Source organism: Parastagonospora nodorum (genome assembly GCF_000146915.1).
Source record: "Parastagonospora nodorum SN15 chromosome Unknown scaffold_41, whole genome shotgun sequence".
NCBI lineage: Eukaryota > Fungi > Ascomycota > Dothideomycetes > Pleosporales > Phaeosphaeriaceae > Parastagonospora > Parastagonospora nodorum.
This window is the reverse complement of record NW_001884589.1, coordinates 193062-218437: the sequence shown is the minus strand read 5'-3', so window position 1 is coordinate 218437 and position 25376 is coordinate 193062. Positions and strand designations below refer to the sequence as shown.

At 47.7% G+C, this 25376-nt stretch overlaps 14 protein-coding genes across 14 annotated transcripts; 7 read left to right on the top strand and 7 right to left on the bottom strand.

Moving 5' to 3' along the window:
• Positions 1–521: 521 nt before the first annotated feature.
• On the bottom strand, positions 522–1263 carry SNOG_15920 (hypothetical protein; the record flags this gene model as incomplete). Its single annotated transcript, XM_001806002.1, has 2 exons — positions 522–603; positions 758–1263. The coding sequence occupies 2 exons, from the start codon at positions 1261–1263 to the stop codon at positions 522–524; spliced, it is 588 nt and encodes a 195-aa protein (XP_001806054.1).
• A 55-nt stretch (positions 1264–1318) lies between these two features.
• Positions 1319–1858, bottom strand: SNOG_15919 (hypothetical protein; the record flags this gene model as incomplete). The annotated part of the gene is made up of 2 exons (XM_001806001.1): positions 1319–1576; positions 1655–1858. The coding sequence occupies 2 exons, from the start codon at positions 1856–1858 to the stop codon at positions 1319–1321; spliced, it is 462 nt and encodes a 153-aa protein (XP_001806053.1).
• A 654-nt stretch (positions 1859–2512) lies between these two features.
• On the bottom strand, positions 2513–3127 carry SNOG_15918 (hypothetical protein; the record flags this gene model as incomplete). The annotated part of the gene is made up of 1 exon (XM_001806000.1): positions 2513–3127. The coding sequence occupies one exon, from the start codon at positions 3125–3127 to the stop codon at positions 2513–2515; it is 615 nt and encodes a 204-aa protein (XP_001806052.1).
• Positions 3128–4787: 1660 nt separating this feature from the next.
• On the top strand, positions 4788–5763 carry SNOG_15917 (hypothetical protein). Its single transcript, XM_001805999.1, has one exon. It carries the CDS (start codon positions 4870–4872, stop codon positions 5434–5436), a length of 567 nt encoding a protein of 188 aa, XP_001806051.1. The 5' UTR covers positions 4788–4869; the 3' UTR covers positions 5437–5763.
• A 1276-nt stretch (positions 5764–7039) lies between these two features.
• On the bottom strand, positions 7040–8127 carry SNOG_15916 (hypothetical protein). Its single transcript, XM_001805998.1, has 2 exons — positions 7842–8127; positions 7040–7793 (listed from the first exon to the last, which is right to left on the bottom strand). The coding sequence occupies exons 1-2, from the start codon at positions 7952–7954 to the stop codon at positions 7184–7186; spliced, it is 723 nt and encodes a 240-aa protein (XP_001806050.1). The 5' UTR covers positions 7955–8127; the 3' UTR covers positions 7040–7183.
• A 2390-nt stretch (positions 8128–10517) lies between these two features.
• Positions 10518–11305, top strand: SNOG_15915 (hypothetical protein). Its single transcript, XM_001805997.1, has 2 exons — positions 10518–10571; positions 10625–11305. The coding sequence occupies exons 1-2, from the start codon at positions 10539–10541 to the stop codon at positions 11105–11107; spliced, it is 516 nt and encodes a 171-aa protein (XP_001806049.1). The 5' UTR covers positions 10518–10538; the 3' UTR covers positions 11108–11305.
• SNOG_15914 (hypothetical protein) lies at positions 11159–11670 on the top strand (the record flags this gene model as incomplete). The annotated part of the gene is made up of 2 exons (XM_001805996.1): positions 11159–11203; positions 11392–11670. The coding sequence occupies 2 exons, from the start codon at positions 11159–11161 to the stop codon at positions 11668–11670; spliced, it is 324 nt and encodes a 107-aa protein (XP_001806048.1).
• Positions 11202–12241, bottom strand: SNOG_15913 (hypothetical protein; the record flags this gene model as incomplete). The annotated part of the gene is made up of 2 exons (XM_001805995.1): positions 11202–11937; positions 12161–12241. The coding sequence occupies 2 exons, from the start codon at positions 12239–12241 to the stop codon at positions 11860–11862; spliced, it is 159 nt and encodes a 52-aa protein (XP_001806047.1). The 3' UTR covers positions 11202–11859.
• Positions 12242–12727: 486 nt separating this feature from the next.
• SNOG_15912 (hypothetical protein) lies at positions 12728–14092 on the bottom strand (the record flags this gene model as incomplete). Its single annotated transcript, XM_001805994.1, has 2 exons — positions 12728–12772; positions 12947–14092. 2 exons carry the CDS (start codon positions 14090–14092, stop codon positions 12728–12730), a joined length of 1191 nt encoding a protein of 396 aa, XP_001806046.1.
• Positions 14093–15803: 1711 nt separating this feature from the next.
• SNOG_15911 (hypothetical protein) lies at positions 15804–16409 on the top strand (the record flags this gene model as incomplete). Its single annotated transcript, XM_001805993.1, has 2 exons — positions 15804–15926; positions 16089–16409. 2 exons carry the CDS (start codon positions 15804–15806, stop codon positions 16407–16409), a joined length of 444 nt encoding a protein of 147 aa, XP_001806045.1.
• A 630-nt stretch (positions 16410–17039) lies between these two features.
• On the top strand, positions 17040–17549 carry SNOG_15910 (hypothetical protein; the record flags this gene model as incomplete). Its single annotated transcript, XM_001805992.1, has 2 exons — positions 17040–17230; positions 17456–17549. 2 exons carry the CDS (start codon positions 17040–17042, stop codon positions 17547–17549), a joined length of 285 nt encoding a protein of 94 aa, XP_001806044.1.
• A 50-nt stretch (positions 17550–17599) lies between these two features.
• SNOG_15909 (hypothetical protein) lies at positions 17600–18147 on the top strand (the record flags this gene model as incomplete). Its single annotated transcript, XM_001805991.1, has 3 exons — positions 17600–17741; positions 17880–17927; positions 17978–18147. 3 exons carry the CDS (start codon positions 17600–17602, stop codon positions 18145–18147), a joined length of 360 nt encoding a protein of 119 aa, XP_001806043.1.
• A 777-nt stretch (positions 18148–18924) lies between these two features.
• On the bottom strand, positions 18925–20289 carry SNOG_15908 (hypothetical protein; the record flags this gene model as incomplete). The annotated part of the gene is made up of 3 exons (XM_001805990.1): positions 18925–19711; positions 19773–19948; positions 20012–20289. The coding sequence occupies 3 exons, from the start codon at positions 20287–20289 to the stop codon at positions 18954–18956; spliced, it is 1212 nt and encodes a 403-aa protein (XP_001806042.1). The 3' UTR covers positions 18925–18953.
• Positions 20290–20747: 458 nt separating this feature from the next.
• On the top strand, positions 20748–22002 carry SNOG_15907 (hypothetical protein; the record flags this gene model as incomplete). The annotated part of the gene is made up of 1 exon (XM_001805989.1): positions 20748–22002. The coding sequence occupies exon 1, from the start codon at positions 20809–20811 to the stop codon at positions 22000–22002; it is 1194 nt and encodes a 397-aa protein (XP_001806041.1). The 5' UTR covers positions 20748–20808.
• Positions 22003–25376: the final 3374 nt, after the last annotated feature.

Genomic DNA, 25376 nt, shown 5'->3' with positions numbered 1-25376 from the left:
TATGAGTCTAGTTTTGTTAGCGATTTGCACCTAAATCAAGACTAGCTAACTCGTCGTCGCTCCTAGGGGCTCTAGAAGCTTCTGTTAGGCTCATTGCTCAGGTGAACGTCTTAGGTATATTAGTGCTATTTAGAAGATGCGCACCTCTCCTAATTTACCTGTTCTAAGATTATCTGTAACAAATAATAATGTACCTAATAATATTATAAGCAGGCAGCCTTTTTAGAGGTTAGAATTATATAGTTTAGTCTAAAAGTAATATCTGTTAACAGCTATCTGGCTCTTATTAGTATCTATAAGGAAATCTGCTAATAGGAGCATATAGAGGTGTCCTGCTTATTATATAGTTAAGCTAGAGAGGGGGTGCACACATTCTGAATACGATAATATGAGAGCAGCTGTACGCACCTAAATCGTCACCACAAGCTTATTTTTCTCACCTCATTATTCCCCTCCACACCATGTCTTAAACCACTCGGTTGCAAGCAATTGCCAGCTCCTCCACCAGCCCCGCGAGCCAATCAGAAACCTCCTACGATGAGGACACGTGATCTTGGTAGTACTACGGTATACGGCTCGTAGACCTTACCTGGGTCGTCACCTCTGTAATTAATTCACTCCGAGGTGGGCAGTAGCGTAGCTAACCGAGGCCTATAGTAGTCGTACTACGGCCTGTTGCAGGCGCTGGCTTCTCTCACCTGAACTTCCAGCGCTCCCTCTCTTACCCGTCCCTTACTCTCTGTCTTGAACAGCATACGCGCCAACGGAGCGCGCGACGGCCTCAAGGACCCAAACCACGTCTTCAGGGACCCGCTCTGGTACACGTACTTGAAACACACACCTGTAGCTGGTCTCGTCAAAGAAGCTGCCACCGCCATCAGCCGCAAAACCAAGGACGAAGATGAAGACGACACTCCGTCGACCCCTCAGACGCGAAGGCAGATTTACCTGGACTACCTTGTAATTTGCGACAGACGCCACGAGATCCTCGAGGCCGCCTTTGCGGCTCTTCGCGAAGAGGGGATCTTCGGGCCAGAAGCCAAGGAGCAAAGCAACAGTTGATGAAGGAGAAGGCTTGAAGTCTTTGGACGGTTTTCGACGAGCAATGCTTATCTTTCGGAGGAACAACGTGAAGGCGTCAACATGCGGCACACATGAGTTTGTAGTGGTGGCTAATGGGGCTCTCCAACCGTCTACTTGATTTTTGAATCGCTCATTTTCATTTGTTTGTTTGTCACAAGGACAAAGATTTCGACCATTCATTTCTGGGGTCAACGAAATATCTAGTTTAGTTGGAAACAAAAATCCACCTTGCTTACTACGAGTACACTGCCAGGCGTCTGCGCGCCCTGTACACGACCTTCCCACATCCTTGGAAATCCGCACGACCGGACGTTCGTACACTAGATGCCAAGATCCCCTCTCCATGGAAACAAGCAAAGGCGCAGGCGAACGGAATTGGGCTGCTCAGCCTATTCTTTGTCAAGAGTGCGCCAGTGCCAAAGTTGCCGTCACGAATCGAAGTTTGGTCAACCGTGTCCGGACCTGGTGCTCGTTGAACGCTGCGCACTTGAAGCTGAGCACGTATCGAAGATATAGCAATCTTAGGCGCTATGAACGGCTTTCAGTCAACGTCTTGCTCCACATTGATCACATGGCGTGTTCTTGTGGTCATGATTGGGAGGTTCGCGCATTTGGGGAAGTCCTTCTTTGCCCTCTCCCATGCACCGCTCCAGAATGTGTGTCCTTCCTTTGTTGGGAGCCTTGTTTTAACGTTCTCCTTTTGTCGATTCCTCGCAGGTTGGAGGTGGCTATCGTCATCTGAACTGTGCTCATCGTATGCTTTCCCACTCGACATGTTGAAAAAGGATTGAGGTTGACGGTAGAGGTATTGATTTGAAGAGCGAAATTGTATGGTTGAGAGGTGCGTGGGGCGAACAGACGATGGAATAGAAAGAGGGCCTACGATAGCACGTGATGTCATGTATACACCTTCTTGGACGAATGATCGAACATTCAGCACCACAGATCCGATAAGAAATGAGAACCACCTGGTCGCGTTCCTTCCACCCGGGAACACGAGAATGGGCCAAGCAGTCGATGCTGGTCCGCATCCGCGTCTGTGCCACCAGTCCAATGGCGTCAACATCGATGCTCAAGAAAACCCCGATGGTCGTGCCAGAGAGCACAAACGTTAGCTCCAACTGTTGCAAGTCGGTGGCCCTTAGAACCGCGATTGCAGCATATTCCGAATCCGCCGAGTGACGACAGCAGCGCATGCATCAAGTGTACATGACTGAAGGTGGAAATGTGCCTTTCCTTCTGTGCGAGCTTTCACATCCGTTCGCCTCATGATTTGGACATACTTCTTGTGTAATTGTGGCACTGCAGCATGGCTCGGTTTGTCTTTCGGAAGACGTAGCTCTCCATTCATAGGCGGCAAATGAAAATCCATCGGCGGAAAGTGACGTTCTGATAGAGCTCGTTGTGAAGGCACGAAGACTATTGGCAATCATTGCTGCGCAGACTGACGTTCTGTCCAGAATCCCTTGCCGTAGGATATCAAGATCTCCTGGCCACGACCGATGCCTTTGGCTCTCTTGCCACTCTTACCTGCGCTCAACACAAAGACTCCGACTCGTTTCTCCACCTTACCGGCTGGGACCTCGACATAAATGTCACGAAATTCGGCATTCGGTGCTGTAGAGACGCCGCGGTAGTCGTTGATGAATCTTGCTTCGTTGCCCATCTTTGAAGCGTCCACGCCTATGCCAAACTCGCGATCGAGAGAGAGGTCATAATCGGAAGCTTCGTCCAGGTCTGTCTGATCATGCACATATCCTAGGTATGGTAGGATGAAGGTATCTGGCGCCAGGTGCTGCGTCGTGTACAGAGCATGCTGACCATGAGCGGGGTGCGAACCATCTGTTACCGGCGTGATTCTCACATTACTGTAAGGCCCGCTGGTCTTGAAAACTTGAGTGTCAGCTCGTAGATCTGACTTGTTGAGGATCAGTCTGTTAATGTTGTCCACACCCAGCTTCTTTGACAGAGCCGGTGAGTGTAAATACACTGTACCCGAGGGCCACCCTTTTGGTAACTGTGCAGAAGTTTTCGTTGGAGGCATGCTGCGCTGCAGAACTCAGGCGGAGAACGACCTTCGCACGTGGTCACCTGACTGGACTGCCTCTTCGAAAAGCAAATGTCTTCCTTTTGCCAACGACTTGGGAAAAAACAAACTCCTTTTGACGAGACTTATGCGTGTTTCACCACTTAACAGAGTTGTGTTATTGTTGACGAGTTCAGGATGTTGTCTTGCGGAAAGAGTTGGCAGGGCATGGGCAGCTCCTGCTCGCTCGGCCAAACTTCGGGCCGGCGGCGAGCCTCGACTTCGAAAATCTGTAAGGCTCGTTACAACCTCACAAAAACAACCGTAAATTCATGCGACACCTCCGACATGCCGTCGCGGCTCGGACTATGTTCCAATTGCGGTGATGACCAGATTCAGTCACGGGAAAAATCTCACAAACACGACGAGCTACTGTACCTATTCTTCCGCAATAGCTCCCATGGCAAAAACAAGCGGAACACGCAACTCCCTAGGTGCTGTTGTGGCGCTCACTAGCTTGAGGTGCTCCTGAAAGGCGGCACACGACGCGAGATTGCCCAACTCCTATCGCATCGCTATCAGCAATTGGTACGAGGCATTCGACAGGAGTCGGCCAATCAACGGTGCTTTTGACCAGTGCGAAAACTCAGCTGGCAGCAAGCGGAGCCGCCCTATCTTGTCTCATCTCAGCTCTTAGCTCGTCCAGCCGCTCAGCCGGCTTTGCATAGCGGTGTGTAAACACGAGCATGTCATCAAAGCTGCACTGAAGATCGATGCGCTGCTGGCATTTCACCGCTCGCTAGGTTTCTAGTCGCAGGCCTAGATGCTGCGTCAATGCAGGAACCCGCACTCCAGTCCCCACACCAAAATCCACAGTTGGCCGACCTTGGAGGGCGATAATTATCTCGATCTCTGCTACTATTAGGGGCACTTGCACGGACGGCTATTTTTGCTCTTGTTGCGGGGTGACAGTGTCAAATGTCACGCAGTCCGGAGCTTGAAATCAGAAAGTATGGCTCGTGCAATCAACGTGAGGGGTGACCCCGGCATACTCGTCCCAACTTGGGATTCTTCCAGAGAGTCCAACATCCGCCAAGTTGAGCATAGCTGTCAACTGCGACAGCGCCCTGAACGACATGTGAAAGGCGGTTTTCAATGACGTTGCGCGACGATTAAGGTTACACGACTACGCCTCGCCATTGTGTCGGCAACGGTGCAGTCTCTCGAACGTGTGTTGTGCACGCCGCGTGCTTGAACAAGTCATGCACAGGACTTCGCCAGCGGTAGCTCGAGCCAGACATGGTTAGTCTGCTAAACGAACTGTTGAGGCTGCAAGGACCCCTAAGCAGGGGAAATTGCCTGGCTCGTTTTGTCTCCAAGCGCCATGCCTATTTCTGATAGGCACGTTCGATATCCATCAATAAACAGTCCAGACGGTGGGTCTCGTCAGTGCACCACGGCGCTATCGACACTTCTCCCCCTTTACCGTACCATCACAAAGCGCATCAATTCTAAGCGCCATGACAGTCAAGCACTCGACAGGGTGACGAACGGACGCTGCCATGGCCTCTGCCCCTGTCCACTGGCATCGTCTTCGCTAAGGCATCTCGTGTAGCTATCATATAAAGCATTCTGTCTATCCTCCCTCTTCTCTTTCCTCACCACACACTCACTAATACACCGGTTTCACCGCATTCACTCGTTTTCACGACCTCCAATACTTAATACCAACGTATTTAATAATCAACCCAACAATCAACATGCACTCCTTCGCTGTCATCGCTGGCCTTGTTGCCTCTGCCAACGCCTACGCCTACGGCTACCCGGCTCAGAACGAGACCACCTCCGCTGTGGCCTACCCCGTTGCCTCCACCACCGACGCGTACGCTGTCATCAGCTCTGCTGCCGCTTACCCCGCCAGCTCTGCTCCCGTCGAGTACACCACCAAGGTCGTCACCGGTCTTACCACCGAGTGCCCTGAGCCAACCACCATCTCCGTCGGAACCAAGACCTACGTCGTGACCTCCTCCACCGTCATTGTCGACGAGGACTGCGAGTACACCACTTCCGTCCCTGTCCACCCCACCCCGGCCCCTGAGCACTCCGCTCCCGCTGGATACCCCGTCAAGCCTTCCGTTGTCGCTCCCCCCGCTGTCCCTTACCCATCCAGCAACGGCACCGCCCCCACCCACCCAGCTCCCGCTGGCACTGCCGCTCCCTCCGGCTCTGCCACCAAGAGCGCTCCTCCTTCCCAGTTCACCGGCGCTGCTGCTCAGACTGGTGCCGGAATCATGGCCATCGTCGCCGCTGCCGCCGCTTTCTTGTAAGCAGTTCGCTACATGATCTGACGGTGCAGAGCTCGCTCTATGCCTTCTGATTTATGGCGGTCCGGTGGAGGAACGGGTTCTCATGGGTTTATGACTTCGCTTCTCACGACCGCATTGGGATCGGAGTTCGAAGGCATTTACCCCTCCTTGCGCAATATGTCGCAGCAGCATTTCGATTGTACAAATTCAACTATATAATACGCTTGGTCGAAAGGGCTACTGTACCCACGGAGGATTGTGTGTGGTCTGTGGAGATTTCATGTTCCTAGATTCTTTGCTGTACAGAAGGAGTCGACAACATAATTGACATGGTTTTCACTTTTACATTGCTCGCTTTTGGATTCTTCGTGATGCTGCTAATTTGATTCAGACGAGAAATTGGTAATAACACCAGACGATTACCATGGCAGCGTCTTCGACCCTCCCCAGACGTCCAGCGAACGTTGTGCTCGTGTGACATGGATCCACTCAGGGGTAACACGTTCGAGACCCAAGCGCAGGGAAATTAGTCGCCCAGACCAGGTCCCAAAATATCGCGCGGCGCCAATCACCACAAGAACCCCAACAATCACAGTACACGTCACATCAATACTGGTTTACGACATTGGCGCTCTGTTGGCTGGCCGCCACGGCCGTTGTGCTTGGTCGGCACCAACAGAAACTTCGCGTGGCGTCTGCGCATGTAACTACCCGTGCACGAGTCATCCCGCCGCTCACCTCCAACCATCACCGCCGGCGAAGCGGTATTGCCGGGAAAAGGACCTATCGATTGTATTTTTTGCTGCTTCGCCGGTAATCCGGGGTCAGTAGATCGTGCTGGCAATTTCTAAGGTGGTTCTTATTCGTGCACACTTCGTATTCCGGATATGAGGCCGCTGTTTCCGGGTCAGCTTCGCCCGGATGTTGCGGATTTGGGGAAGAGAGTCCGTGCATATGTATGTGGAAAGAGATGCGAAATGGCACAATTCATCGGCTTTACGTTCAGGTCTGACGAGATGGTATAGAGGATATCTGCCGAGGCGACCTGTTCGCCACATGTGATTTCGCACAGTAGCTTACCTCCCTGAGCACTATACGCACAGCATCTCTTGTAATTATGAGAAGGTCAATATATTAAGTGCTACTCAACGCTCGAGAATACAGTCACCATGCTTACGTACTTTTTGAACATATCTGGCCTACGTCCCCGCTACGTCCAAAATGTGCCCTGGACAATACGTCGGTGCCGCAGTGAATTTCGGGCTCTCATCGAGTTTCACCGCGCACTTACAACTCCCTGAGGGATGGCTGGTGCTTACTGATTTTTATTTTCTCGACGTTGTTGCTGGATCAAGATTCTACAGACGCACGTTCACGCCACCCTGGAGAAATTCAGATACTTGATGAGTTACTGTCATGGGCTATAGTAACGTTGAAGATATACAGGAGTAGCAAACGCGCTCGCTCTCAATGGGACATCGCAACTTTATATGAGTGTCGATCGGGCCTGAGTAGTAGCATAATAGATCTGCGAGTATGTACTGTCTCTATATATATGTGTGGAAGTCGGTCCACGACAGCGATGCGCAGGTCTGGCAAGCATACCGCTCCACTCTCGTTCCCAACTTCACACTTGCACTTAAGAGCACTTCCCTCAACGCTGATGCACGTCCGGTTGCTCGGGTCTGATCTCGGCTCGGGGCACGAGAGTGCCTGACATCTTGACAAGTGGAGTTGGAGCAGAGCGCTGTGGTGTCAATTTCTTCTTTCAATTACTGTGTCCAGTAGCTTGGTCGATCGGACCGGCCCCTAGGAGCGTTGCCGGCCTCGTCCGCATCTTGATTTGATGCCGCTCCGAGCAACCAGTGCTGCAGAACCAATGAAGGTAATAAACGTCCGCCTCGACCAGCACCTTCTTCGAGGCATCGTATGCCTTCTCTGGTTTGGCCTGGGCAAACATGCATGCGCCAAATAGGCTGCCATCTTTGTGTGGCTTGTTCGTTGTCCAGATGGTCTCGTACCATTTCCAAGGGAGCAAGTCAGGACGCATCTGACGGAGGTGTGCGAAGGTGTCGTAAATAAGCTTTTCCCTGAACGCGACATCGTCATATAAGACGAGAGAACATCGACCCTTGATATCCTTGTTCCTTGTCGTTTGGACAGGATCGACCTTTCTCGCGCGCTTCTTCGGGGATGTTAAGTCGATGACTTCCTCCCTAGTGCTGGTCTTCGGTTTCTCTGGTGATGTCAGGTCAATCAAATTGGTCTCTTCACCATGCAGTGTTTCTGATCGTTTCCGCTTCGGGGCCGGTGCCTGTTGGACTTCGCGTGGCTTTGGCGAAGCAGACTTTTCGCGTTGCTGATCGCTTTGGCCGTGTCTACCAACGTTAGATACAATTATTGCACCTTGACAATTAAAGACGTACGCTGAGTGTGGGATCGTGTTGTACCAAATCAGGTCCCATGCTTCAAGGCGTGCTTGCGTGGCATGCAAACCACGGTACTGCGTAAGAGTGGACGCTGTAGAAATACAAGCCATCAGTAAACCAGCGCCAGGTAGGCAATGCCTAGTGATTGACTAATGAGTGGAAGGCTTATAGTTGTGCTGAATCACTAAGGACTCTAGAGTAATAGGCAATCAGACGTGCACGTGATCATTGAGGAGCTAGGCTATTGATGAGGAGCCAGGCTATCAACGAGGAGACGTGCTTCAAAAAGACGTGCTTTAACGAGGAGATAGGCTTTTTAATAGGCTACAGGCTGTAAACGACTCCTTGCGCTACTTCTTATACGACTCCTCCTACAACTCCTCATATAACTCCTTACATAATACGCTTAGGCTACCTTATTAATAGAGAGGAATACTGAAACTATAGATACAGATAAAAATGTTAATTTTGCATAGTAATAGTAAGGGATATAAGGAATACTTTTCCTCTCGAGTTAGATAAAGACGTAGCGCTGATTTATATAGTCTCTTTAGGAAAATTCCTAGCTCTTTAGAACTGCTGCGCAGTCAGACTAATATATTTAAATGTATCTTAGATATGATATTATATACCCCTGTGTGGAATACGTCTTATCGACGGGACGTGGGACTGGTTGGAGACCTTGGCAACGAAATAGGCGTTAAGCTATGGCGTGCCACCACCAGGCTATTGGTTGGGTAACAGTCCATTGCGAGCGGGCACCGAATCATCTAATGCAGCAATCAAAAACCTGGGGTTCATATGCCTGTGTGCCCTTATTTTTTTGGATTGGGTTATCTTCCTGTCCTTTACAACGTTTGCGCGTGAGAGCCCTCGTGTCGCACACTGTGGGTTATGAACTATCCCAAGAAACTAAGCAGGACTATGTGACAGCCTGAGGTTATACACAGTATCGTTTGGCTTCGGTTACGATGGCAAAGCACTGTGTACTGCTTCAGGCTATGGATTGAGCGGCTACCTCTTGCTCTCTGGGATACGAGTGAGTGATGAGATCGTCAGCCACACACTGCCTTATCGTCCCACAGCAAAGAAGCAGGTAAACGAAATCTGACACAATACAGCGCACGTCAACTCAGGCCGACAAGCTTGTCCATAAACTACTGTTGCACGTACCATGCGCAGTTGGAGTCTAGGGGTGCTGCGTGTACCTCCAAGCTGCTATATTAGTAATGACATACGCTCTTGACAATTGATTGGCGTACGTCATGCTGGAACATTTCGGTTCGTACTGCAAAGGCTCATCACATGTATGATTTCCCGCCTGATCATTGCCCCGAAGACGGCAGGCAAGAAAAATGCTGCTCCAATCCTTCACTGGCTTCTCAAACGCCGTTCCAAGTCTGCCATGGAAGGCGCCCGTATTCTAGAAGGCTCGTCCTGGTCATTGCGATACGTGGGTATCAAGGGTCCCGATTGCAGCAAGCCATCATTGCCTTGTTTGGCGTACACTCTGTAACCCGCGTCACAACTCAGGAAGCGACTAGGCACACGTGGGACTTAGCCACGTAACGTGGCGCCTACTAACTCTAGGCATGTGGCTGTGGTTCGCTGATTGGCCTTTCCACAACACAAAAGCAGGGACAGGTTTATCGCAGGCCCGAAATCCACCAACAGTTTGGGCCAGATTGCGCCAGAGGAGAGCATTCCAGAGGCGGTCTACAAAGTTGGACTTCCAGGTTCAGGGTCAGCTTGGGGCTGAAGTGACGTCGGCGGTTCGGAGTGCGCGCCCTGTGGCACAGAAAACCCAGACGGAGCAGAAGCAACAAAAATGTCTCAGTCCAGCGTCATGTTTCGCTCACGCATGGTAATGTCGCATGTGGCATGGGAATGTTGGATATTGGCCATGGAAGAAATTTTCGCACACAGCATCCACCTCGGAAGCGTGGGGCTCTGTGGGTGCTCCGCGGATCACTGCACACATGCAGGTACGGCACATCGTTGCAAGATATCTGCTTTCTACGGTTGTACGGCATGTTTCATGGCGCAAAGCTGGATTTAGATCGCGATGCTGGATTTCAATGCCTGTTTGTGCTGGCTTACAATGACGTTATAGCCTTGGCGGATTCAGGACCCTCACTTTGGAACGATTGATCGACAGAGGCGGACCTGACGACCAATTACAGAACACAAACCTAGAAACCCCTGGACTTGGAACAAGGTCGCAATTAACGCCCTCACACGTTCCCAGACAAAGCCCAAGCACAAGGGCCGTGGCGGCTTGAGCCGCGTTGCTCCCCGTCGCAACTTTACAACACTTCCACGTCATGGTACACTCAGCAAGGAGGCATGGAGATCATTTGTGGGGGATTTAAGTCCTTTAGCATCTCCAACCGGCGCAACCCAAATTCAAACCACCATTAATTCGATATCTTCCGCTTGCATGCGTTGCAGAAATTCCGAACGCGTGATATCAGTCAACCCACCAAGAAGCCTTCCTGCATACTCCGCATCCATTGCGCTCTAGATTTATCTCGCAGCCTTGGGTACTAACGGTTTCGGGTCACCCACTATTCATCATATCGTCCCACATCGCTCCACCTCGACTCCACGCATCAAGCTATCTATAAGGAAGCCGTTCGGACTTCGAGTTACTTACCGCCCCCGCCAATACACCACACATTCCAAATATCCACCATGTCAACCCTCTCAAGACCAACTCTGTGTAGAGTAAGGATATCTCCAACAAACCATGCTTGACAAACATAGCTAACAAGCCCCAGAATGAGTCGATGCAGAAATATCTGCTGCTCACGGCTCAAAAGGAAGCACTGCAACGCCGCGTTGCTCTCCAACTTCCCTTCGGCGCACCGAGGGAACCTTCATCTCCCGAGTTCCAGTCCCTATCATCCTCACCCGACTGGTCACCCAAATACACCACACCCTACCCTGTCGCTACCGAGCCTCTGCCTACTACTACTGTACGGTCTTCGCGGTCGAGCATGGATGACATGCACATGGACGAGTCACACAAGCTTGCCGAGATCAACCAGCAAATCATCGCAACGTTGACCGAGCTCCTCAACACCGAGTCGATACGCTCGGACGAGAAGAGTCGTGCCTGGATCCAGGAGAAGCTTATGGAGGCCGAACACCAGATTCGACGACAGAGACGTCGTCATTCGTCGAATTCTGAGCGCGACTTTGCTTCTGCAATCGCCCATCACCTCGAGCTGGATCTCAACGCTTCCAAGACTTGGGCTTAGACATATCACTTTGACCTTTGTCTCTGAGATTGTTTTACTTTCACGTTCACGATGGCATGGCATGTTCGTTTGGCGCAGGTTGGGAATGGCGCAATGGTCCTGATATGACGAGATCAAATTCAGAAAAAGATACCCGATGCATAGCATCATACTAGCGTAGCACTTTGCTCTCACAAGTAAATCCATTTTTTCACTCCACTGATCAATCCACTGCTGCCACAACATCCTCACCGCATGCCCCTTTGATCTAATACCTAGTCGTGAATAATACCCAAACTCACCAGCCACATCGCGCGGCCACCGAAAAAAACCCAATGGCTCGCGCCCTGCCGGCCGATCCGAGCACCCCTGCACCTAGTCCTCTCGCATCGACATCACGCTCTACGATCAGCCCTTCACCAAACCTGGCTCCTACGCACTCCACATTTGCACGACCCACCATTCTTCCTCGAGACATTTCGCGCAGCCACATCACCCCTGGCCCTTCGCTTCTGCCACACATCACCACATCGGGCTTGTTCGTTTTCGTGCTGTCGATTGCAGTCATCGTCGATGCGGGATGAGGCAGGATGCAGGATGCGTGGGTGTGTAAGAGTGACGTCATACCTGGCAACATCTTGATTATTTAGTTTTTACGAGAAAATTATGCGAAGGTGTGCGGGAGGTGTTAGGGGTTTCCCAACAGTTCTGCGAACATCGAGAGATGGGGTTTGATCGTTGGGTGTGGGTGCCAGTGGTGTGGATAAGGGTTCTTAGAGGGTGGGCTGGATGCGGTTCGGGATGGTCGCATTGGTGAAGACCCCGCGTTTGTTGGATGGATGCTGCAGAAGCTGGGTGGTGGTGCGTATGCGGCGTCTATATATTGGGGTGAGATGATTACGTCAACTTATCGTCGTGAAAGTGTTGCTGTTGAGAAGTTGTTCGGTGAAGAAACAGTGGCGCCCATTACGACGTTACCGACATGTAAACACTCATTGTAGAAAAGACTAAGAAACCTTTGCTCCGCTCGGTCTGTTGGATGGGTAGTCGCTGCCTTCAATTCTGACTACGTACCGTCCCAGGACGTAGGTAGCCCTGCATTCGACCGATTTCAAGGGTCAGGTTCCAGAAGCTGCCACCACTCTCACGCGACATCGCGAGATGTGGAGAAGGCCGCATCAGGATGGATAGATCGTGTCGTGTGCTCACGTTTTGACCGCGACTGCATGCTGCTTTCTGTCTGGACCCTTTCGACCGATCGTGGCTTCGAAGCCGACTACGGTATCGGTACCTGGGTAGCTTTCGATCTAACTGCAAAGGGAACGCCTTCCGATTGCTTACAACCTGGAAGTTGGGAAGTATATGGGTGTTTGCGAATATTATGGAGCGCTCAACGCTGTGAGAGGCTCGGTGTTGCACGACATCCGTGTTTCACAAATGCATAGGAAATTATCTCTCCGCTTCGAATAATTGCAAGCATATGTGGTAGTTTTTCAAGGGCAACGTTTCTTCGTTGTAGATTTTGTCTAGAGTGCAGGATATCTCGATTCTAGAACATGCCATCTTCTTGCCCACGTGAATTTTGCTCAGATGCACGTCGAACTGACGCAAGCATGAAACAGGTCTGCGATGACAGCAGGGTCATCGGATCGTGATAGTCGATACATCTTCGAGGTCGAGAGGTATCTGTACATGTTCAGTATCTGTTGACCATCCTGTCGCATCCTGCCGTCCGGGTTGATATTCAAGCTGCTCGCCAGAAATGAACGAGTGAGATAATTGACCACATCCAATGCGATAATATTCCAGATGCCCTTTGGCTTTTTCCATAACGCATAAAAATATTCCGAGACATGCTACCACTCCTGAAGACATGCGACCGATGCCGAGAAGTGCGAAGTAGCGACCCCGCAGACTACGAGACTCCATGTCGGAATCTTGTCGCGGTGCGGATTGGTGGTCATCGAGAGCTACCCACCCGCACGGAGGAAGTCGGTGTTCGCGAACTTTCAGGCGCTTATTCACGGCCCGGCGTCCATGAAGTGTGTGTACGTTCAGGTACTTTTTCAATGTGACCCGAGGAAGGTCTTGGTTATTGTTAGTGAAGTATCCACGGCGGTCCGGTCCAGGTCCCAACGGGACACAGTCGCCAGTGAAAATGACGGTGGTAAGATCAAATAACTTGACTCGAATTTGTAATGTGCCTGAACCCGCGAGCCACACTTCATCTCCACAAAATCTTGTATCATACACTCCTTGAACTTTCAGAAACGCTGCCTTGGACTCGAAAGAGTCGCCATGAATGTTCTGAGGATAGTGGATCGAACCATCCCACGCAGCCCACGACCATGATGGCGCGCGTGGGTTAACTGGGCGAGTCAAGTTTTGTCCTGGAAGCCATAAAAGGCCTTCAGAGATCCGGTCACTCCAGAGGCCAGCACACCAACTGAGATTCGAGCGCGCAAAAATTCGCGCCGCCACACCAGCAATGGCAAACAGTTTATCTTCTTCCCTAGTCAGATCGCAGTTGGTGTAAATCTCGACTAAATGGAGCCAGTCCAAGGGAGTCTGGCGCTGCGCACTCTCATTCCGAGTGATCGTTTCTCTCTTTACTTCTTGGCTCATCAACGCAGTCTGGAGTTCTGGCATAGCAGATGGTGTCCAAAATTTCTCGCCTTCTGCCGCCGCGGGCATATCTTCTTGCGTACCGTCTTCTGAAAAGACCTCAGAGCCTCTCTCTGAAAACAATCCGTTGGCGGTAAAATGCAAGATATGTGTTGCGAGCAATCGCTCTTGTAGCACCCAACCCCTTTTTGACAGTAGGCTGCTGGTTATATCACTGTCGATATTGCCGCGCCTATATATCCCTACCCGTTTGCCTTCATTCTGCAAGTCGATCTCTACTGCTTCGCGCTTTGACATTGACTCGGCCAAGAAACCCCCAGAGTCGTCTGATGCACAGTGAGCTGCAATGACGAAGTCGGAATTCGTGTAGATATCTCCCATTTTGTGAGCCTCTCTCTCCCAGTCATGCTCATCGTCTTGCACGATACACAGGGCGTCAATCCATAAAGCGTGGACTCTGAGATGCCTTGCTACCGATATTGCATCCTGAAACATCATTGGTAAGTGGTGTACTCTAACGCCCGCTCTTAGGCGTCCTATATTTTGGGTCGTAGTAATCAGATGCTTCGAGGCACCCCAACGGTGGCTCAGTGCAGCGTAAGGCGCACGTACAGCATCCACTAGACGGACATGACCCTCTCTAGATAAGTCCAGGAATCGACTCGGAAAGCTGTCTGGGATCTCCGTTCGGGCTGACAGGTGATATCGTTGTGCCCAAGACGTGAGAAGATCCCATTTCGCACTCGTGTCAAGTCGTGTATCGGAAGGAACTCGCGACTCAAACCAGTCTGTACTCTGAGAGTTCTCATCTTTATCTGAAGTTATTGGTTCTATATGCATCAGCATCAGGATGCTACAGCTTTCTAAAGTCTGACCGACGGACCAGTACCCGGAGCCCGATAGATCGCCAAACATTCCTCCACCGTGGTATTGGTCTTCATTCGAGTCATTGCTTGGGCCGTATACCGCAATTGAAATTTCAGCTGCAATCCGATGGCCGGCCCGACCAGGACATCTCGAACAATATTCATAGCTTTCCTTTCCCGCCGTCGATACCTTGGGACCTGTGTCGGGCTTTCGGGGAAAGTCAGGGCAGCACTTATGTGCATCTTCACTTTCGGACCGGGGTTCATAAGCTCTTCTATATCGGTCCCACCATCAGGCAGGTATTGAGTTAGGCTGTTGAAGTTTTCGTTGCTGTACCTGAGAATTCGGTCAACGACTCTGTCATCTTTGCCCCGCAGGATCTGGTGAAATAGACTACACACTGGGCACCCTCTGGAACCAGCTTGTAATTCAGTTATAGACGTGGGTCTGCGGCACTTCTGGTGTGTTTCGGAAGAACTATACGTAGGTGCTAGTGCGATTGATAGCATGCGCTGGCAGGATGAACATGGTTCAGCATCGTTTGCGTTCTGTGTCCTGTGCGAGGCTTCTGTGATGGTCTCAACGCTGGATACTGATGCGCGTCGAGATGTCGATGTGTGCGGTAAGTTTTCAACAACGTCCGCCCTTTTCGTCGAAAACATTTTGTAAAGAGGAGAGAACTCATACTGCCATCGCATCCAAGCTAGTAAGATCTTATCGCACCGTGCCAGAGCATATGACGTCAGTACAGAAGCACAACCTTGGCGTTGTCGCACAGCAGCTTCCCACCAGCCAAATTGCTTCAAAGCTGTAATTGTGCATCTTGATTCTAGCGATGAGACAATGATATACTTTCAGCAGCATTGCCTAGGCACTGTATCGGCGGAAGCAATGTAATTTACTGCAGGGCTTAGACACTTTTCCAGACCGTACAAAAACCAAGGCATCCAATCACGAATATACCGGTGAATGGAAACTGGTCGAAAGGCACAGACGGTACAGTCGACCCCGCATCGCGGGTAGAACACCCAATGGGGTGAAGGTGGAACATCAATGGTTGGGCGGATTCAATGCAGGACTAGGCCGAGCCACCAGTTCACCGGTCAGGTTTCGCACAAGGCTCTCTTACGCTGGACATTTTAACTGCTAAAGACGCCGATGTTAGAACACATTATTCAATAGCATTTATCTTTATTGTCGAATCTTTGTTTCGACCTCTTTAAAAATGGAGGTAGCTGGAGTTGTGGCGGCTGGCGTTACCTTTGGCGCACTCACACTAAAACTCAGCCAATCACTGTTCAAGTCAGCCAAAAAGATCAAATACGCACGTCGCGAGCTCATGAAGCTTGTTAAGGAGATGGGTGTCTTTGCTGATCTCTAGGAAGATTTCTATAGAGTCTGTGTCTCGGACCAGCGCAAGAAAGGCCGCAAGACGTCTTCTACCAGACGTCTCATCGATTGGATTGAAGACGCAATAGACGCATTCAAAGTGCTACTGACTCGAGTTCAGGCGTTAGCTGACGACTCAAGGTACTCGATGCTTAAGACTCTGACAGCTCACGTAAAGTGGCTCTTCAACGAGAACGAAGTGAAATACTTGCGTTCATCCCTTAGTGTAGCGCAAGAGGGTATGAGAGGATTTTCAAACATCACAGCCATCGATAATATCAAAGAGGAGATACGAATGATAAACGCTGTGATTGCCCGAGGAGACCGACAGGCCATTCAAGCTTTGGAAGATCACTTCGGCGCCACCTTGGAAGAGACGGTAGACGAGCTAAAGCAGACAAGGCTAGTACTTCCAATCGAAGGAGATGGTCTTCGAAGCTGATGTTGTGAAAGTCAAAATCGGCGCAGGCAAAGACGTGCTATCAATTCGCGTATGCAAGACGCGACCCCGGTGCTACAAGAGCAAAGAATGAGGATTGGCGTCAGTGCGATCATCCCTGAGTCAAAACTACTCTTCACTTTTGATGAAGTCGTTGAGAAGTATGCCAAGGAAATATGGAAACAGCGTCAAACCGACACCGTTCTCAATGCCCATCCAAGACAGCAGTCCACTCGGGTCGATTCGTTTCAACCAACAAATTCGACAACCTCCAGTTCTTTCGCGTCGAAGTTTTTTTCATGCAGTCCACCGATAGAAATAGCATCACCGGCAACCTCAACAGAAAAGTTTGACAAAGCTTTGAGTCGCTGTGTAAAATGCACAGGCGTTTGTGTTTGCTCTGAGGTAGACTCTCATCCTGTTATTCTTACCCGCCCTTCATCGCCGGATAGCGCTCCTTCGCCACACTCCACAGGGTTCGAGCACCCCTCACATCGTTTTGATCGAAGCTGGCAACAACCAGAAAAGAAGAATGCGGCTTATCAGTCTTCCAAAAGTACATGTTCTCCATCCGACGGTGACCCCTGTGAGTCACGGCAGGCAATCAGAGAACCAGCCAAACCAGACCCAAAAATGGAAAGGGTCATGACAGAAACCGAGGATCTGCTAGCTGGTGTTGAAGCGGACAGGTTTAACAACTTGAAGCCTGGTAAAATACCAAACGACGAAGAATATGAAAGTGACTATGCGGACGAAGAGGACGCTGCATCAGAAGACGAAGCTCGACCAAGTCCCTTCCAGCCAGTTGCTGGCGTTCAAGGCAGGTTCCCACGCAACTGGCGAAATAGGCATGAAAGAAGCGAGTCGCCGGATGATCATTGGCACAGAAAGTTGTGAAGGATAAGGAGTCTCGTTGTAATCCGGAGGATGAATCACGCTGTAGTGTCAACACACTGGCAGTCATTCAGCCAGAGTCGAAGTGTTGAATTCGTGAAGTGACCGCCTTTACAAGCGCGAGTGTAGTAATAGCCTTCACATATAACTTCCAGATGTGAGCGCAGGACGCTGGGAGAGATCAATAACTACGGCGCTGGGATAAACAGCCAGAGTTCGCCCCATACTTCCAACGACCTAAGCTTCTAGAGGCTGATCTCATCATTGTCACATCTCCACAACTCCCTGTTGTTTGTACCATGTATGTGAGTAGGCGTTGGAGCTCTCCAGCTCCACGGGAATTGTTACAAACGGTGCGGAATGCTGCTCTGTCGACATTGGTGAGCCGAAATAGCAATTCCGGTCAGCAGTTGTTGCTTCCAGCTCAAGCTTCCTATCCTGGTAAGTTTCAGACTGATATGAGAGCTGCTAATGTTCCGACACGACCTTGGATTTCCGATGTCGCATTCTCACGAGGGCGAGTATTAGTTGCTTCAGATTGGCCTGAGCAGCGATGAGTCTATTGAGAAGGCCTTTCAGGTAGTAAGAAGAGGCCAGGTCGCCTGGACGTCCTTATCAATAATGCCGGTAAGGATGTTGTCCTAGATCTGTACTGTTGTGTAATTAATATCTTTCAGGCGGCGGCGTCGACGCTAAGCTTTTACATGGCGACATGTCTCTGCGAGAGTGCTTCAACAAAGCCTACGACTTGAACGTTTCAGGCACCAACGTTATGATGTGGACGTTTACTCCACTTTTGCTCATGTCTGCCGAGCTTCGTCTGATCTTCCTTGCTGGTCTTTCGTAGATGACCCAGGCGGCCGAGGCTTATCTTCCAACACCTCTGTAACCAGCCGGCTGGCCGAAGAATATCGACTTCTAAATAATTGCGTATCGCTGCAGCAATACGGCATTGAGCATGCTGATGCTGGATTGGAACCACAAGCTGAAGGCAGATGGGGTCATAGTATTCAGTGTCAGTCCTGGATTTTGCGCCACTGGATTAAGCGAACTTGGCGCAGACTTGATGGAGACAATGGGAGCAGAGACTGCTAGTGAAGGTGGTTGGAGGCTTCTCACTGTCGCTGAGGGTAAGAGAGATGCAGAAACTGGGAAGATCATCGACAAGGTCGGCTTTCTCGCATGGTAGAAACGTCTTATCTAGCCTAAGTTACTCCAGTCGGACTCCAGAGAGCCACAGTTTGTTCACGAAGTTGTATAATCTTCTTAGTGACGTCTACTTCGTTGCTTGCGCTGCAATGACGTTCACGCCCGCTAGCAGCTGATAACAATTCCACGCCGTAGTAGCGCAATCCTCAGCCTATCCTATTGGCGAGCAGGCCAAGGAACGACTGCGGCCATGGCTGCGCTCTCAGCGTGAATATACACTATCCTAGCAGCATAATGAGAGACTAAATTTTAAGCTGTGAATGCGCGGCCGTCGAGTGGTACTTTGTGATGGACGTTTTCACGCACAGAATAGTTCGCAAGCGTGAGAAGGTCGGTTGATTGGCACGTCACGGAGATCAGAATGCTTATTGCGCATCGGAAGAATGGTCTTTATATCGTTGTACAGCATAGGATAGGATTAGAAATTATTTTATTATCGCGCGTTTATTTTGACGAAGCTTTGAAACCTCCCTTGGGGATCGCAACAATGTCCTCCTCATCTGTATGCTTCACCTGACCCAATGTGACGGTGAAGTTCTCCTGATCAAAGATGGAGTATACTCCCCTCAGGAACGGGTCACCCATTGTGCTCACAATGTCGCCACGTGGTGCAATAAACGATCCACAAGTTCCATCATGGAACTGCGACACGAGGCTGGAAAGTGGGACACTGACTTTGCCAGCAGTGCCAAATTCAACCGTGACATAGCCCTTTGTGTAGCTGGGGTCACGGTAGGCGCAATCGACAGCTACGTGTCGCGTCCCGCCGGAAACTTCGCCTCGTCCTCCAAGACCGTAGTAGGTAGCAGCAAAGATTTTGTCCGGCATGTACCATGCTGCAATGCCAGTGTCAAGCAGTACCGGGAGTCCGACATCTTTCTCACCATATGTTGCGGCGGTACGGTTGGTGCCATCAAGGACAACTTCCATGGCGGTCACGTTGACAGAGTTGGTCTGCCCGTTGGCGAGGTTAAGGTTGTGTGGATCCACCATGTCAATGGTGAATAACTCACCATCCACCTTGGCCTTGTCGTATGCTCCACCGATCAGCATTTTCGCGTTCTTTACATCTGCATTGTCGCGGCCAAGGTAGATGCTAGTCGACATGGATTCGATTATAGAATTGTTCTTGAGCTGCGGTAACAATACCGGACCCTTGTACGTGCAAGTGGGACCTCCATTTTGGCAATTCAAGGATAGACCTAAATGAGCAGATGAGTCGATGCTACTCGGAACAGTCAAGAAGATGAGGGGGTTTCATACCAAGGATTGTGGACACATTGCCGGTAACATAGTTGGGGTAAATATAGGAAGACGTGTATCCAAAGTACATTTTTTCCACAGTCACACCACCCAGCACAAGTGTATCGTTTAGAAAATCTCCATTGCCAAGGGAAGAGAGGAAGTCATAGAAACCAGGCCCCTCGTCATGGCATGTCCTGCGCAAACCACAATTAGCCGTCGTTTAAACTTAGGATGCGACGTGGAAGAGAAGCACATACGATGAGGTGAGATTGTCAAATGTGCCAAAGGTCTTGCAGTTTTGCGTGGCACAACTCGGATTGCGTGGATTCAAGAAGGCAAAATTTGGGCTTCCGGTATCAACCTTGAGGTACTCCTTCTGCGGCGGCGTGCCGACTTGGAGCTCAGCATAATATGCTGTAAGTCCCCAGTCTCTACTCAAAGGTACGGCGACGACTCCAGCAGGAAGCTCGGCAGCGACTGCAGGGAGCGCGACGGTGGCGAGGAGGGCAAGCGACATCAACTTGAGATCGGCCATGTTGTAACAAAGGCTGTGATGAGCAACGTTGAGTACAAACTGCATCGTGCGACCATATATGGAGAAGCCAAGTCAACGATACCAAGAGGTCTCATTTCAATAACGTTGGTAGGCAAATGCTCGGCTTCGCGTTTAACACGCCGACCTCGTATTGCGTTTATTGTCTATTCAATGGGCCTTCCCACCTTCCCCTACAAGATTGCTATTAATAGTACTTTTACGAGCTTGGGTCACAATGCTAGCAAAAAAGGCCGAGCATAGCGCGCAACCGGCGGAGATCTAGTCGCTTTAGGCTAGAGCGCACGTTCGATCGACAAGCAAATGATGCCGAGATAGCCAAAGTCATGCAACATCCTAGACAGAGTAACATTCAGCATCGTGAAATACATTGTAGCGCACGGTGTGGAAGTGATGTTAATAGCTCTTCAATCAGTCGTCGAGTTTTTCTCTTCACTCACAACTTCGACTCGAGTAGCCTTCAATTCTTTTTGGTTGTGACGCAACGCTCCCAGAAAAACAATGCCTCAATCTAACATCACAATGAAAAGACTCGGTCTAGCAGCCTTCGCGTCATCCGCTCATGCCTTGGTGGTAAATCCACGCGGCGAAGCCTTCAGTGTCGACGCCGTCCCAGCACCTGCCTTGTCGCGATTCGATCCGGTCGCTGAACTACACAAACTGTGGACGAAATTCCCTACCACTGGTACTCTGGAGCGAAGACAGGTGGACGCTACGAAGCAACAAGGATCGGTCCTTGTCGACGTGCGGAGTGGAGGGAACACTTTCTATGTTCCCACGGTCATCGGCAACCAGACGTTTAAAATGCTTTATGATACTGGCTCTGCCGACTTGTGGGTCATCTCGGAAGATGGTCCACAATGGCAAGCGGATGAGGGGCATCCGCTGTACCATCCTTCCTCTTCTGCCGAGCTTCTTCCCAACCATAATTGGAGCATCAAATACGCCTACGGACAGAGTGCCTCGGGCGTGGTGTATCTCGATACGGTGAAAGCTGGTCCCCTTACGGCCACCAAGCAAGCCATTGAGGCAGCGACACAAATATCATTCGAGACCGCCACGGATGGAATTCTTGGTCTTGCGCCTGGTATTATCAACCAGGTGCAGCCAGAGAGACAAAAGACCTTCTTTGAAACCCTGGCCCCGACGCTCCAAAGGAATCTGTTTGCAGCAAATCACCGAGTCGATGGTAAGGGTACTTGGGACTTCGGATACATCGACGAGTCAAAGTACACAGGCGACATCACATGGGCTCCAGTATCAGGTACCCAGAAGCATTGGCAGGTCGATGTTGGCGAGTACGCGGTGGGCCAAGGGTCTTTCAGCAGCGAACCCGTCGGCGAGGTTATCGTGGATTCTGGAAGCGTACTGATCTACCTTCCTGAAGCCGTGGTCAAGGATTATTATGGCCAGATCCCGGGATACGTGCCAACACAAGGGGGCTCAAACACCTTTCCGTGCAACAGCACCATGCCAGACTTGAACTTCAAGGTTGGAAGCGGCGTGCTCACAGTGCCTGGACGCGAAGTTAATTATGGCTCCTACGACAAGGCCAAGGGCACATGTGTGGGAGCCATCACCATGCAACTGAACATGAAGTATTCCGTGCTGGGTAGCATTTGGATGCGCAACTACTATGTCATCCACAGCAATGAAGATGGCGCGCTTAAGATGGGTTTCGCGCTGCAGAAGTAAGTAGGTGCACAATGGGTGGTAGAATAATATAATGCTTAATTATCAAATGCTAATGCCAGACAACTTGATGAGGAACTGAACAAAGAAGACAGTCATGGGATGTGTGTGGTGGACACAGTGTGTGATTGCGATAAACTCATCGTGATGATGAGAGCTGGAATTTCAGATGACAGGGGGGCATCCGAGCGTGGAGACGGAAAGCAGCATCACATGAGTGGCGCGAACCCTTTGCGTGCGCGGAAGCTTCGAGAATGCACGCGAAGCTTCACATATCTGCGTGGCTCAACTCGTACCGTTCTAGTCTTGCCAACGATCACGCTTGTACCCACTAGTATACCAGCAGTTGCCTTTGTTCTCACCCCATTTTTTGCGCCCGCCTATCAGGCACAGCAGTGTAATCCTTTTAGTTTCTGCCCCCCAGTATCGCGCTTCCCCTACGCCTACCGAGTCGCCTGCCCGCGGCCCCAACGTCCCCAGAATTCTCCCTTCAACCACTTCATTATCCAAGAACCGCTGAGCGAGATCGATCGCGGGGCTCAGCGCCAGACACACATTGAGGCTATCGAGGTTCAGCGCGAGGCTCGGCGTCAGGCGCATCGCCAACGTCAGCATCGCCAGCGCGCACTGCGAGCCAATTTTGCAGTCAATCAGACTGAGCAGGGATGGCAGATCGATGGCGAGACTCAAGGCTTTGACCAGGAGAATATTAGCATCGAAGTCACTGACGAGCATACTCTTAAGCACACTTGTTAATAAATAAGGTCTTAATTTAATTTAATTTAATTCTTAATATTTTTATTAATTAAACTAAGATTAAATTAGAAGTTTAAAAGATTAAATTAAGAGTAAATAAGAAGAAAAAAATATAAAGTTATCTTAATTTAATTTAATTATTTTAATTAGATATCTTAAGTTTTTTATATGTATAGTTAGTCTATATATTCTAAGCCTTATATATATAGTCTATTAACGTATTCTAAGCTTTATATATATAGTCTATTAATATATTCTAAGCCTTATATGCATAGTCTATTAATATATTCTAAGCTTTATATAAGAGATTATATAATTATAGCATATAGAAGCATAGAAGTATTATATAAGATAATATAATTATATATATTTTATAATTAATTTATCTAATCTCTCTCTCTCTTCTCTTTAAACTTATTCTTAGTCTTAAAGTCTAAGTTAGATAAATTTACTAGTAGCTTATAATAATATTAAGCTTACTCTAATAAAGGCTTTAGCTTAATAAGCGCTTATGCTTATAGCTATACTCTTTTTAAAATAAGTTTTTACTTTATTAAATAATTAAGATATTATCTAAAGTAGCTAGATAGATACTACTAATACTAAAGACTCTAAGTATAATAGCGCTAGCGCTATCTTCTTCTCTTTCTTATTCTACTCTCTATCTATACTTTTCTTTATCTTCTTCTCTACTCTCTTCTCTATTCTCTTCTCTACTTCTACTTCTATCTTCTTCTTCTTCTTCTTCTTATTATTATTATTATTATTATTATTATTATTATTATTATTATTATTATTATTATTATTATTATTATTATTATTATTATTATTATTATCTTTCTTCTCTACCTATAGATAAGCCTTATAATATATAAGGCGCTATACCTCTTATCTATTATTATAGTAAAGCTATATAGCTTCTACTATAGCGTAAAGCTTAGTAAGTATCTTTCTTAAGTAATTTAGCTTATACTTTAGTACGCTTACTATTAGCTATCTATTTCTTATTAGTAGTAAATACTTCTATCTATATATATAATACTCTATATACTAAGTAGTAAGCTTTAGTTAGCTATTACTAATATTAAGATTCTTATAGTATATCTAATAGAGTCTAACTTTCTAATGCTTAGCACTAAGAGCAGAGTTATTATTCTAGCTATATAAGTTATATTACTTCTCTAAAGTTACTCTATACTAGCCTTTAATAAAGCGTATATAGGTAAGAGTAGTATAGTAATTCTATAAAATTATAGTCTAAAAGAGTAAGTATATAACTAAGTTATATAGTAGTAGATTAGCAGAGTTATAAGTATATATAAAGTCTTTATAGAATTATTCTATATCTAATTAGTTACTATATTATATATATAGTAGCGTATATATATATAAGGTTAGAAGACTATATAGAAGAACTTATAATAATAATAATAGTAGTAGTAAGTAGTATAGTATTATATACTACGCCTAAAAAGTTTAAAGTTATAAATATTTGCTAGTATTTACTATAGTAACAGTCTATTACTATATATATAAAGCTCTATTATCTCTTTTAGAGCTATAGTATATAGAAAGTAATAAATATATATATATTATAAGAGAAATTATATAAAGACTATATATGCGTTGCAGAGAAAATATAAAGAGACTATATATGCGTTATAGAGAAAATACTAGAATACTATATATACGTTATAGAAAAAACACTAGAATACTATATATTTATTAAAAGAATAAAAGAGTAATCTTCTTTTAGTAATTTAGCATAGTAAAGATTAAGAGTACTAGAGCTACTAGTCTATAGTAAGAACTATAGAGTTAATATTAAGAGTAAAGTAGATATCTACTTTACTTCTAATATTAACTTTATAATTCTTACTATAAAGAAAAAAAAGAATAGAGAAGAATATAGAAAAGAAATTTTTATACTTACTAGTACTAGCATAGAGCTACTATAAGAAGTATATATAAAAAAAAAGTAGATAATAATAGAGAAAGTAGAAGTAGAAGTAGTAAAGCGCTATTTCTTAAGTACTTAAGATAAGAGAATATATAATTAATATACTACTAGTAATCTCTTAGAATTACTTAAAAGATTACTAATAGTATATTAATCTTTACTATAAAAGAAAAGAAGAATAGAGAAGAATATAAAGAAGAGGTTTTTATATTTACTAGTACTAGTATAGAGCTACTATAAGAAGCATATATAAAAAAAAAGTAGATAATAATAGAGAAAGTAGAAGTAGAAGTAGAAGTAGAAGAGGTAAGAATAGTAGAGTTAGTATTAGGTAGAAGATAGATAACTATATTTATAGTTATCTACTATCTATCTAATACTACTCTATAGAGTAGAGAGAAGAAAAGATAAAGAAAAATATAGTAAGAAAGTTTTTATATCTGCTAGTACTAGTATAAAGCTACTATAAGAAGCACGCGTAAAAAGAATAGCTATTATAAGCTATAGTATTATAGATCTAAGACTTCTTATATATATATAGATATCTCTAAGAGTAATATATATTCTCTAGTTAAAGCTTACTAGCTTAATAATTAAGTAGCTCTAGTTTTATACTTTATATAGTAGTCTCTTCTGCTATAGATAGTAGATAGTAAGTAGT